We start from the raw sequence: 13,975 nt of genomic DNA on the forward strand, positions 1-13,975 counted from the left end.
TGGGTGCTGGGGACGGAGGACAGGAAGGTGGAGGCGAGGCCGCTGACCGCGGCCGTCAGGGGATTGGCCATGGAGAAGAAGGACGTGGCGGACGGAGCCGCCTGTGGCTGCGGCTGGGGCTGGGTGGGTTTAGGGAGCTGGGCGGGGCCGGCCTGGGCGGGGCCGGCCTGCCCGGGCGCGTGGGGCTGCCCCGCCGCCGGGCCCTGAGGGTGGGCCTGGCTGGGGGCCTGGTTGGGCGGCAGGGCGGCGGGCTGCTGTTGGTGGAGGGTGGGCTGCTTCTCCAGGGGGGGCCTGGAGCTCGGCGCGTCCAGTGTCTGGGGAGCGGTGGACGTGGGGGTGGGCGTGAAGGGCGGCTCCATGTCCTCGCTGAGCGTGGCGTCCAGGTTGTAGAGGTCCTCGTCGTCGTACAGCACCTCCTCGTCCTCGTAGAGGCCCTCCTCCTCGCCCTCGTACAGACCCCCGTCATCCTCCTCGTACAGTGCCCCCTCCTCCCCCCCGTCCTTGCTGTAGCCCCCCTCGTCGCTGTACACGCCCTGGGTCTCGTCGGGGTCCCAGTCCGGAGAGCCCTTGCTGTAGCTGACGGAGGAGTGGCAGGAGTGGTAGGAGTCGTTCTCGTCGTAGGGGTCCCTCTCGCCGTACTCCCCCCCGTAGTCCTCCTCGCTCAACTGGCTGCTGCAGTGGCTCAGCTCTGCAGACGATGCATAGCTGCCAGCGGGGCTGGAGGGAGGAGTAGAGGAAGAGAGGAGAGGAGAGGAGAGGAGAGGGGAGGAGAGGAGAGGGGAGGAGAGGAGAGGGGAGGAGAGGAGAGGAGAGGGGAGAGGGGAGGAGGAGAGGAGAGGAGAGGAGAGGAGAGGAGAGGAGAGGAGAGGAGAGGAGAGGGAGAGGGGAGGAGGAGAGGAGAGAAGAGAGGTGAGAAGGAGGAGAGGAGAGGAGAGGAGGAGAGGAGAGGAGAGGAGAGGAGAGGAGAGGAGAGGAGAGGAGTGAGGTGAGAAGGAGGAGAGGAGGAGGAGAGGGGAGAAAGATAAGGAAGAGAGAAGAGGAGGAGGATGAGGGTAATGGAGGAGAGGAAAGGTAGCGGAGATGAGGAGGAGAGGAGCAGGAGGAGCAGGAAAAAAGGATAGAAAAGGAGAGTAGAGGAGAGTAGAAAGGAGGAGAGGGCAGGAGGGAGGGAAGAGAACAGAAAAGAAGAGAGGATTGAGGATACAAAGGGAACATTACAGAAGGAGTGGAAATCTGAGAAGAACATAATGGGAAAAAGAGACCTGAGACGACAGAGTAACACTCAGTCGATTGTCTGACCGAAGGGTTAATGGAGTTTGAAATCGTTTTGGGGTGTCATTATTGAATTAACATTTACCAGTTTAATTAAACCAAAGGGCATATTTGTATGCCCAAACCACAGAATCAACCACTTAATTACCAACTGTATACCAATTGTATTGTTTGCCACACTCTGTCCTCGTCACACCAAAACCACTTTCATCTCTCGTTTTATATTTCCACCTTACGCGGATAGTTAATCAATACAAGGTAATGCAAAAGTAGCAGACAGACAGTAGAAAACAGAGCAGTACAAAATGGGGAGGGGTGTCCAGAATGCAGACAAATTGAAAAGCGACAGACAGACACAACAGCAGCAAACAGGAGTTGGGAGATTACACTGCTTGATGAATGAGGCTAATATTGGGATTGGGAACTGAGGTTTAAAGAGAGCAGGCAGAGAGGCTTGTTGTTGCAAAAAAATGAGTGCGAAGGATGATGTTTCCATTCTGCCAGCTTGCACCTGCTAGTCCAGGTTTCTTTTGGTTTCTAAAATCTAAAATAGTATAAGTCATATTTATAGACCCAGAGGGTTGGTGGAATCATTATCTTTCCTTTGATATGTTTGTAACTTATAACTGACTTACACATTGTTAAGTTTTGTATCAAATTTGAACCAAACTTGAACAAAACAAATCATAACCATCATTTGATGTACCCAATTTAGATAGTTTAGCTGATATTAGTAGTAGCTCTCACGTTTCATATCAGTAACATGCTAATGTCCTCACCACTCACACACACACACACACACACACACACACACACACACACACACACACACACACACACACACACACACACACACACACACACACACACACACGCACGCACACAGACACACACACAGGCACACACACCTGACAGTCCTCTGGTGGTTGTACTCTGCGTCGGGGCCGGTGGCTGTGCGAGGCTGGGAGGATGTCCTGGAGCTGCGGTGCTGCTGGCTGATGGGGTACTGGTGGACCGAGGCGTTGGGCTGGGACGTTGTGTAGTAAGGAGGAGGGATGCTGTTGCTGGTCTCACTACGGTAATCGCTGTCCCTGTCATCCACCGCACTGTCTGCGTCCTCCGCTGCATAGACACACACAAACACATTTACACACATACACGCACATTTACACACACACAAACATACACACACACGAATAAATGATCAAACAGCCACACACAAATACACACACGTAACACACAAAGACACATAAATATACCAAAGTGAGTGCTATAGTGCAAGTGCTAAGTTCAGTAAGAAAACTCCAGCTGAAAGCTGATTATGGTTTCCCGGTGTCTGATTTATCGAGGCCTCAGTAAGATAAATAGAGCATCTCTTCTAAAACGGAACAAAACCAGCCTGTCTGCAGCACTCGGTGACATCTATCTTCTGCTTGAACATGTTGGAAGGTATCTCTGCACCGCTCTAAATGGGTCTGTTGTCCGAGCCACTGCTGGGTCATGGACTGTACCGTGGTGAGGGTCGTAGAATACTTTGCGTTTAAAGTGTGTAGTGCACTCTGGTGTGAGGCCATGAACTGGATCCATTCATTTGAAGTGAGATTTTCAGAAGCTCGGCAAAGCAACAAGAAAATGTTCCAGCGGGGCAAAGAACTCATTAAACAACCTTCCCGGGAGACTGCAACAGGCGATCAAGGTGATTAGAAACATGAATTTGCGTGGAGCCACCTATACCTCACCCAGGTCATACTAATGAGCTGTACATTGGACCACGTTCAACTCTCCTGTCCGCATACTGGGGTCACTCAGAGCACTGACTATAGAAATGTGAGACACAGAAGCGCTGGCGTATTGTCTTCACCTTTGTGAATACCTTGTCCTGTCTGCTCTATGCCCTCCATGCCCACTCCCATGAGCCACGTTAATGTCCATGGTGGGGATGGATCAGAGCTCAGGGTCTTTGGAGGCGTCCATGTGGCGCTTCTTCAGATATCACTAGATTCTCCATGCATTAATCGCTATCATTTTTATATCTCTATATTTGCCATGTATTAACCACTATATTTACCATGTTTAAATCTCTGAATTGATAATGTATAACCACTATATTTACTATATATTAATCACTATAATAACCATGTAATAATCACTGTTTACAAAGGATCAATCACTAAACATATCAAGTTTAAGCCACTATATTTACAATGTGTTTCTCACTGTTTCTTACTGTGTATTAATCAATCATTGATTCCTTAATCACATGGGGGTTTCTTCTGAGACTTTGACAAAAACCACCGCAGCCTTCCTCTGTGTTCATCGTGATCTGTCGGTTCTGGTCCAAAAGCAGGATTTAACTTAAACCTTTCTTTCTATCATCTAAAGCTATGATCCCGGAATTAAAAACACTGCAGTGATGTGGGCGAGTCTCATTCGCGCTTATGTAAGGCGCATTGTGAGAAGAGAGCGAATCAGAGATAGAGAGAGAGAGAACGATAGATACAGAGACGATAATGAGAGAATTAAGGAAAATATCAAACGTGTATGTGTGAATGTATGTCTGTTAGTATGTTTGGTTGTGTGTATCTATCTACGTATGTATATACAGCAGGTTGTGTGTATAGATGAACATGGAGCATACTTACGCTGCTGCTCTCCCCATAAGCTCCAGTTGCCTGCGGTGGAAGCAAGGAATGCGGGGTTATTGCTGTGCAGTGATGTTTTGATTTGTTAACCGTGTAGAAAAACCACCATGTGACAACACTTCAGCATCTCAGATGGAGAGATGGAGATTGTGAATGGAGGGCGAGAGAGAGAGAGAGAGAGAGCCCAGACGGCGTTCTATTTAAACAAAGCCCCCCCCCCACACACACACACACTCTCCCTGCCCACAAGAGCTTGTTCAGCAAAGCCAGCAGACTGGACCATTACTTGGACTCACGCCTCCAATATCTTCCAGCAGCCTTTTCCTGACACTGGATACAGCGATTGATTCCTCCCAGGGCAACTATACAGCAACCTCGCCTATCACCACCCCATGGCACATTACATCCATGTGCGGCAACATGCCATTTTGCACACGTTAAGGACATTCAATCCCATTCCCACTCAGCAGCTGTACAGTGGTACTCTGATTGAGGGCAAACAGAGGTTGTTTTGGTTTGCTAGCACGGCCGTAAGTGTTTTCAGTACTCACAGCACTGCGTCCCGGGGACAGGAAGTGGGCGCTCCTGATCTTCCTGGAAGGAGATCTGCTGTAGGAAGGAAACAGCGTGTTTAGTAATCACTGCGGTTCATAGAGAGAGAGTAGTTTGTACCGTTTTGGATCTGTAACTTTTTAACTTTTTTACTTTGTGGATGTGCAGAGTTTTACGGCCTCTGTTGTGTTAAACTCTCAGATAATGGAGCACACAATGGAACAGTGAATTTTTTTAATGAGCGCTTCTCGCATAAATTACATTACCTCTATTCTAAAAATAAGACTCTGGGAAAAAAAAGCAAAGCCATTAAATAACGTGCAAGGACAGCTTACATCCTGGTCCCTCATTGCGTTTATTTGTTCCAGTTTCTTGGCCCAGTAGCGCGCCTCGTCCTCTGGGATGTCTGGAGAGAAGAGCACACCACATCCTCAGTCCGCTAGCTCAACACTTTTGCAGCTCCGCTAGTTTCTCTCCCGGGTTTCAGGGACTTTCAAATTACTTTGTCCCTTATTGATTTATCTCTCTGAAGCTGTGATCAAACCCAGTGGTTTTTGCGCCCGCAATTTAGGTTGCACATCGTGGAATATTTCACAGGACCATGTTGGCCTCAGAGCGGGTTGGTTAGGAGACAGGCTGTGGGGAGAGACCCAACATTTCTCACACCTTTTTCACCTGCCTTCCGTAGTGAGGGACATTCGAAATGTGCCCTTGCTCTATGAGCCACAGAGCAGGCAGCCCTATTAATAGGCTTGGCAAAGTGATTTAGGAGGTAGGTGTACGGTATTGACTATGGGAGGAAAATTACACCTAATCAATACTAAGAGGAGCACTCTTTGAGCTATAAAACCGGAAGGCAAAACACAATCATACAGTTGCAAACCCTCACACACACACACACACACACACACACACACACACACACACACACAAACACAGACACACAGACACACGCTCATTACTTGGATATAGGTCAGAGCAATCGATTTCCCCCAGAGGTTCCTTGAGGTGTGTTAAGCACACATCTAATGTGTTTGGCCTTTCTCCAGTCTTATCTCCCTCGGAGTGGAGACAGCTCCATACTCCTCATCCACATCCACGGGCCTCTCACCCAAAGGCATCTCGAAGCGCGTGTCCAGCAGAACCAGGTGGAGGGTGGGGTCCTTGGTGCCGCAGATCTCGTTATCAGCCATGATGACCTGGGAGTCCAGACTCAGCCATTCCCCAGGGCCCTCCTGTGGGACAGGCCCCCCAACAAACCAATCTCAGTCAGAGGGTAACGGTGAGGTCACAAACTCTCATGTGAAGCGTGTTTGTGCTCGTGTGTGTCGCGTGTGGTCTTGACCTCGTTGGACTGACTGATGTTGTGGAGGGGCACCCACACGGTGCCCACCATGGTGTCCCAGATCAAGCCTTTGTTCCATACCTCCACCGTCAGACCCAGGTCCAGGCGGTTGATCTCGCTGGACAAACAGAGAGAGAGAGAGAGAGAGAGGGGGGGGGGGGGGGGGGAGGAGAGAGAGAGACAGAGAGGGAGAGAGAGAGGGGGGGGGCGGGGGAGGGAGTTGACAAGTTGATCATTTTAAAATAGGAAGCTCATTAGGCATGATCAAAATTAGTAAGGAACGATATGGATTAATTAAAAGCTCAGAGATATGCAAGTGCACACACCCACACAAACACAAACAAACTGCAGCAGTTTAATGCTTGTGTGCAACACTATGATAAATAGGAAGCATGTTTCTGCAAGAGGGACACACAGCATTCAAGACAGCAGGGAGTCAGAGAGGGAGAGATTGAGAGATACAGTGGGAGAGGAAGAAAGACATAGCGGAAGAGAGAATACAGAGGAGAGAGCAGGGGGGGGGGAGAGATTGTGTCAAATGCCTGCAGGGGAAAGCGGAAACATTAATTAAGAAAAAGCGTGGTGGATTTTCAGTTTTAGGGAGGACTCCTTTTAGCAGGAACGTCATTTGATTTGAACCATTTCTCGGTGTGTTTGTCTCTTCATATGTGTGAGTGTGCTCGCACATGCATGTGTATGTGAGTGCCTGAGTGGAGGATTTGACTATCTTTGCAGCTGAGCGTTACATAACAGGGCTTCTGTGGTGCATGGCAAGTACAATGCTGGCCGCCTGCGAACGCCTCCTAACATCACACAGCCACACACAAGACACTGCAGTCGACTGCCTGTCGTCCCCACCACCTCCTGCTCCCCACTCTCTGTATAAGATCCCCCCTCCCCACTCCCCCACAGCACTATGATGCTGTAAAACCCCACCCTGGATCTAACTGAAGGAAAGCCAAACACCGTCCCAAGACATCAGCTGCTCCGCTGCCGTGACCGTAGCTTTGAGGTTTTGAGTTTCCTTAAGTTACAGTTTACCAGCCGACTCAAACCTAAATGTAATTTCCCAAGTGAAAATGCCTGCTGGTCATAGCAGGGCAATATGAAGAAAAAAGATGAGTGCAAAAGGCGTGGGAAGTCAGAGGGGGAGGATGAGAGTAGGGTGTGAATCAGAGGGAGATGAAGAAGGAGCCGAGCTCACAGGAAGTGATGGAGGGAGAGAGAGGGGGCCGGAGAGAGAGGGAGAGAGAGAGAGAGAGAGAGAGAGAGAGAGAGAGAGAGAGAGAGAGAGAGAGAGAGAGAGAGGGGGCCGGAGAGAGAGGGAGAGAGAGAGAGAGAGAGAGAGAGAGAGAGAGAGAGAGAGAGAGAGAGGGGGGGGGGGGGGGGGGCGGAGAGAGAGAGGGAGGGAGAGAGAGGGGGCCGGAGAGAGAGAGGGAGGGAGAGAGAGAGAGTTTGGGACGGAGCCAAGCGGTTCAGAGAGGGAGGAAGAGGCAGGGTATTCAGGTTGGAAGGTTGGAGCAGAGTAGGACGGTGGAGCAGCGGAAGGCAGGGGTGGAGGAAGATGATGGATTTGAACAAGTAGAGAGATGAAGTGCACCTGGGAAGGGAGATGTGAGGGGAAGAAGAGAGACAGCGTGGTCGATAGAGAGGGGGAGAGATTAGAAAAACACACACCAGGGCTCAAAGACATTCAGCAGGGAACATAGGAACAGTAGAAGGGGGAGAGGGGGGGAAGGGGGAGAGAGAGGGAGGGAGGGAGGGCTGCCAAGCAAGGGAGATAATGAAATAGATTGAAGTAGCACGATGTAAGAAAGGAAGAAGTAGTGAATGAACAAAACGGTTGGCAATATGGATAAACCTGCCTGAGTAAGCTAGAATTTGAAAATGTCCAACCCAAAATCTCCCACCCCTGCCCCTCCCTCCAAAGCCACTCCCCCAAAAAAAGTTTATATCTTGCTAGCTTTAGCGATAGGTCTGCATAGCATTGTTGAAGCATCCGGTCATGCCATCATCCAATCAATTCATTTGGTTCAAATAAAATGATCGGAAAGGCTTATTATTACACTATCACAATTTTTTTTTATTAATTTGCATGAGCATTTGATTAACACAAACAAGTTTGCTGTCGGGATGTAAAGAGAATAATGATATATACGTAAAATGCTTCTATAAAAAATGACCTAGACCTAACTTTGAAGACAAGAAAGAAAGAAGGAAAAACTGAAAAACAAACTAAACAAAAGAACGTAGAACAAAAGAAAGAACCGAAGGAAGAAAAACTAAAGACAGATCTCAAGGAATACAGACAGCTGAGAGGTAGAAAGAGAGTTGTAGTGTAGTGTGGGATCTCGAAGGACTCACAACATGAAGTCCTGCTCCCAGCTGGGCAGGTTGCCCCTGACAGCGATGGTGGTGCTCTTCACATTCTGTACTTTCAGAGTCACGTAGGTGTTGAACTTCTCTGTTGGTACGGTACAGATGATAACACATCAGCACAGAGCACGAGGGCATGATGCACGCATTGGTTCATCATCTTATCAACAAATTCGTCCCGACCATAATACTACATAACATTTACACATTGATTCATTTGAACATGATTTTTTTAATCTACAATTGTACTACACTTATAAGGTGTATCAACATATTTATTTTTATTTCATAATTTATCGTTATTGTAGTTATATTTGGATTGTACCTCTTTTCCTTGTATTACTGTCCTGTACTTTTTGCTGCTACACCCAAATGTAACGACTGGGATTAATAAAGTTTGACCATATCTATCTGTACCAATATAATATATATATATATAAGTGTGGTATAACATAGATCTCTAATAGGATTATAGACACATTCAGGCTTAGGCTTACATCTGGAACTATACTTCTACTTACTTCCCACAGTCTCGTTTCAAGCATTAATGGCATAATTTCTCCTCCGCCTGTGATTTTAAAGATTAATGCCATCTAGCCAGCCGTCATTCTCCCCTGCCTCTGCCTACTTTATTTATAGGATCCCTGGACTTACCTTGGGGTCCATCCAGCTTGGCTTTCTTTACTGCGGAAACACAGAGAGGGAGAGAGTCACACACACACACAGTTGCACCATCTGCCACCATGCTACAAGATACCATGCAGAGATGGTTGGGTCCCATACATGGGAGCCGTGGATTATGTCAGCATATATTATCTATTACTGTATAGGCTATATGAGGATATGAGCGGGTGCATGGCTTGTGCAGACATTATGGTCATCAGGTGTACAAGGACATTTATAGGGGTGGTTTTGAAGATACTAAGGATGAAGCATGTGAAGACGTGCCAGTACATACTTTGTGAGGGGAAGATGTAATTCATATGAGGGCATATTGGGGTATAGGGGGTAGGAGTTTTAAGGGCATTCAAGAGAATAGCGTATATAAGGCTATGAGTTTATTATGAGGCTACATTAAGGTAGGAGTTGGTGTATGCTCTGAGTTATTCTCATGTCAACCAATTAACCATTCCATTAAATATGAACCGTATGTATTTCTGTGTTATTTCAAGCACCTTCCACTTATTCAGTGAGATGTTTAATGCGTGTGTGTTGGTTGGGTTAAAGGCAGAGCGCTGTGCATCTCTGCACCACTCCCTCTCTCCGCTTTGACGTAACCCATACATGCATTTTTAATAGTCCTCTCTCCCACATGGTTACTTCAAAACCTCCACACAAACTGAAATAAATGTTACGGGCACACACGGAGACACATACAAGTACATGCACACACACACACACACACACAAGCACACACACAAACACACACATACATTAAACGAAGTGGCTCACATGAAACCGAGGAGTGTGTTTTCGGTTAAGGCATTTAGCAGTCGCTTTTATCCAAAGCAACTTAGAACCATTCATACACTATACAGCGGAGTCAACCATGCAAGTATTACACACACATACATACACACATACATACACATAAATACAGGGGAGTCAACCATGCAAGGCAGACTGCCAGCTTGTCGGGAACAGTTAGGGTGAGGTTACTTGCTCAGGGACACCTCGAAAATCAGCTAGGAGGAGCTGCGGAAACAAACTAGCAACCTTCTGGTTGCTAGTTTGCGTGGAGCGGGTTTGTCAACCTCCTGAGCTAAGCCGACCTTAAACTATTGTGGTGCTAAGCTAGGTTATGCTTTTTTTTAAGATAAACTTGAAAACATATTTCATGTGGTTGACCTTTTGTTGCATTTGTAGGCAATTATTTTCAACCCCAGGCACCATAATGAGTCAGGCGAGGAAATGGGGTCAAGATCACAAAATTATGTTAAACCATGGCGACATTTGTGAACAGTAATAGTTGTATAAATAATTTGGGAAGTCAAATAGGCTATTACTTAACAACTAGTCATCATATTCCAGCCATCTACAAACTATAACAATGCAAAGGTCTAACAGGCCATCAGAACAGCCATGTACACATCAAAATCCTCAGAAAAGGGAAATAGTTTGGAGTCCGCCAGGCATGAAATATGTCTAGAAAATATATTAGTACATTGAGTAAGACCAATGAACACTGCAATGGGTTGTGAAGCGACAGTAAGCAATAGTCACAAACCAAGCAAATATCAATCAGTCTGATGGGATAAAATGATGAACAGTATCCTACACCAGCCCCTCTCCCATCCTATATATCAACAGCATGTTTCTATTGACGCATCACATTGGGATATACAGTGGCATATACAACCCTTCGCCTGTGAAGTGATATGGAACACAGTAGTATGGGCTACAGCAAATAGACTAGAATTAGAAAACAGGTTGTACCAATAGCGTTACATCAGCAAGCACTGTAAACCCACTTAAAGCTTGGGTAGGCAGTTTGGAGGAGACAGCCAGAGTAAGCTAGATTCTGAAAGTATCCAACCAAATAAATAACACCCCTCCCTTCAGGCCTCCCGCCAAACCACTCCCCAAAACACATGGATAGCTTGTTAGATTGAGCAATAGGTTTGCCTAGCATTGTGGAAGACTCATGTCATGCTCAATGAGTGCGTGCAGGTAGACGGGTAGGAAGGTAGACGGACAGGAGGGCCATCCAATCATTATATTCGGCCAAATGCGATGGCCAGGTTATTACAGGCCTACACCAGCCATAGATACCATTATTTGTCAAAGCATTTGATTTGTTGATTACTGTCTGGGTGTAAAGACAATTTCAACAAATTCGACAACAAATGTCTTCTAAAAGAAATCGCCAGGCTTTAATAGCATTAGCAGATTAAGTGTAGGTTTTAAAGGCTCTCTGTTGGCAAAGTGCAAAGTGCAGAGAACTGCAACATCAGTAAAGCTGTACCCAAGAAGGGCACAGGGTAGACAGGAACCCTGACATATGCACACTTTCCTATCTCACATACTGACAGTATGTGAGAAACAGGTGGACAGACATTCAAGGTTACAAGCAAAGTTGATGTGGAACAGAATGCATGTGTGTCTGTCGGTTACCAATACAGATAATACACTCACACTTGTTCTTGGTATATGATGTGTGTTGGTTAACATTTTTACTGTAAAGTGTGACAAATGTACCTAATTCTTTCTTAAAAAACGGATTGCTTGAAAGCACTGAGCCTTTTGAATGGGCACACGTGCCGTCGAGGCCAGAAATAGCCCCAGTCAGGCCGGTTAGGCCCTTGAATGGTGTAATAAAGCAGCGGAAGGGGGGCTCTTGGCCAAGTCTCGTAGTCCATCTCAATGAGATCAACAGCCAGTGTTTATGAATGAATAACACTACGGCACTAATGACATCAAGATTATAGCTCAATGAGCCACGTCTGTGGGTGGATCCCGGAGAGTAATGTATTGATAAGGCACCCCGGCGTAGCCGTGGCTGATTCATCAGGTTGAGCGGGAACAATCATCAGGGGGGGGGGGCTTTCTTTGAATGAGAAAGGGCGACGTGACGCATCGCTTCTGGGAAATGTCATATTTTCTGGATAGAAGAAGAGGTGTGTGTGACGCGCACAGCACACCCCCAGACAGCCCCTAGTATTCCCTCACGACTCCAGCAGAGCGGTGAGGACGGTGGTTGTGGTGCAGCGGCGGCGGAAAGGGCTTCCTCCGACGACCGCCCACGCATGAATGAACAAGCTAGCTAGATGACACATCGTAAGGGCGCGAAAAGGATTCACCAACACTGCCTGCCGTCCAGACAACCATAAAGACGCAGCAAACCCCCATACAAATAGTCATGTTATGGCTTACGGGAAACTACAACATTCCCATTTCTCTATCATAGCACATATCTTTTGACACCCCCCAAAAAGTGATATATTCTAGTAAGAGCCCTGCTCAGCAACAGTGTCGGTCGGTGTCAGGTATTTCTTCGACACTTCTGAGGCCAGAAGCACAACTCATGTCGGTGTCATTTATGGTAGTATGTAAATGCACGGTGCGACTTATTGACTATTCAGCACTACCCTCTGCTAGGCGTTCTCTGACCACGGAGATCCGACAGACTGAGTGGGACTGCCCGTGGTCAATGAACAGCTCATTCACAAACAACGTTACGATAATATGTTTCTATATGTATGTATATCAGGCTACTTACCTCCCACACATAACAGGGACATCGCTGATAGTGGCGTGAACGTCCCCTGTCCGCTACTGAGTCCAACGGTCCTCCGTGATTTGTTGGGTTCTCGGTCCCTTTCCTCTTCCTCTCGTCCGGGTAGCCAATACACAATTCTGGCCCCGATAATTACAAAAAACAATCAGCTCATTTAATATCTCTTTCCCTGTAATGCATTGCTTTAGTCGCTCTCCTCCACTCCTTTTGCGCGCACAGCCATCTTGTTTCAGAACTACATCCGCGAGGACAGCTCCCCGCGCCGCGTGACGTCAATGTTGAGTGCTGACGAGAAGCAGGCGGCGGGGCCCCGTGGAGCCCGTGCGTGGAGCACCACTACAGTGAATAATCCCCCGAGTGGAAACATGTTGAGATGAATGAGGCAATTATGTTATTATATTGTCAATCAATCTAATAACACATTATTACCGGCTATTATGCATTTACAATCTTTTGAGGTATATTTTTTGGGGGAAAATATTAATTTATCATAATTTTGCATCATCCCCAGGATAAAAATAGATCTAACGAAATGAGAACCTTACAAGCCCTCCTTAAAGGGCACGGTCATGTCTCTAGGGAGAGCATCCACCACAGACCCTGGGGGAGCAATGGCTATAGATGCCTTGTAAAGACACATGCATGTGGACCTTGATGTTGTTTCACAACTCGCTGTCAGTCAGGGTTATAACCGGACTGACACTGCATGACCGGGGGGGGGGGGGTCTCTTCTCTTCCTAATAGAGAAGTGGCCTGAAATGGTCTAGCCATAGCAGTAGAGACAGAGGCAGGCCATGTGATCTGATAGGGCTGCTGTTTCTTTCCTCTCCAGAATTTGGAACAGATGGTCTAAGGTTGTTAATCAGGATCCCCAGCATTGTTTACTTTCTGTCTGTCTCTGGGGCTCCACTGTCACATTATATTTGTTGTCAGCCTGCTTCTCGGCTGCCACTTCTGTCATGGAGTAAAGGAGTTCAAGAGGAAGCTCTGGGTGTCTGTAATGTCCATAGTCCACACTATCATCATGTCATATGTCCTCAGCGATGAGGTCAAAAAAGTGTCTTGTGTCTGCTTGGTGTTTTCTCCACCCCCCATTTTCTCCGGCAGTGACGCTGTCTCCTCGCTCAACATGCACGCACACACACACACACACACACACACACACACACACACACACACACACACACACACACACACACACACACACACACACACACACACACACACACACACACACACACACATATAGAAAGTAACTTGGTTAGGGCTGAATTTCCTAGAGCGGAGGTTACTAATTGATGGTTTGGATAATAAATTGTGAAGTTCAGTGAAATTTAATAAGAGTGAAATTGTAATCTTGATATTTGTAGATGTATTATGACATGAATTGTTTCTGCAGACCGACCTACATAAAGCCACCTACAACACATATTGTCATTAGGGTTACTTAAATGTTTAAAGGATAAATAGTTTGAGGTACTGCAGTTCATTTCACTGTCAGCTTGAGTATGTAACAGTTGACCAAAACCGTTACATAACGAATTAATTCCC

At 47.0% G+C, this 13,975-nt stretch overlaps 1 protein-coding gene across 1 annotated transcript in view; it reads right to left on the reverse strand.

The window, feature by feature from the left end:
* Nucleotides 1–12,690, reverse strand: part of LOC132463376 (protein unc-13 homolog A-like) — a 35,851-nt gene extending 23,161 nt beyond the window's left edge. Inside the window, exons 1-10 of the mRNA XM_060059500.1 lie at nt 12,407–12,690; nt 8,842–8,871; nt 8,176–8,275; nt 5,812–5,929; nt 5,578–5,701; nt 4,802–4,872; nt 4,466–4,523; nt 3,915–3,944; nt 2,181–2,394; nt 1–717 (exon numbers count right to left, since the gene is read on the reverse strand). The exon at nt 1–717 is cut by the window's left edge and continues 396 nt beyond it. Coding sequence (XP_059915483.1) covers nt 1–717; nt 2,181–2,394; nt 3,915–3,944; nt 4,466–4,523; nt 4,802–4,872; nt 5,578–5,701; nt 5,812–5,929; nt 8,176–8,275; nt 8,842–8,871; nt 12,407–12,428 — 1,484 coding nt within the window. The 5' untranslated portion in view covers nt 12,429–12,690. The remainder of the gene's footprint in view (nt 718–2,180; nt 2,395–3,914; nt 3,945–4,465; nt 4,524–4,801; nt 4,873–5,577; nt 5,702–5,811; nt 5,930–8,175; nt 8,276–8,841; nt 8,872–12,406) is intronic.
* Between the last annotated feature and the right edge of the window lie 1,285 nt (nt 12,691–13,975).

Source organism: Gadus macrocephalus, chromosome 8, assembly GCF_031168955.1.
Source record: "Gadus macrocephalus chromosome 8, ASM3116895v1".
In the NCBI taxonomy this organism is placed as follows: domain Eukaryota; kingdom Metazoa; phylum Chordata; class Actinopteri; order Gadiformes; family Gadidae; genus Gadus; species Gadus macrocephalus.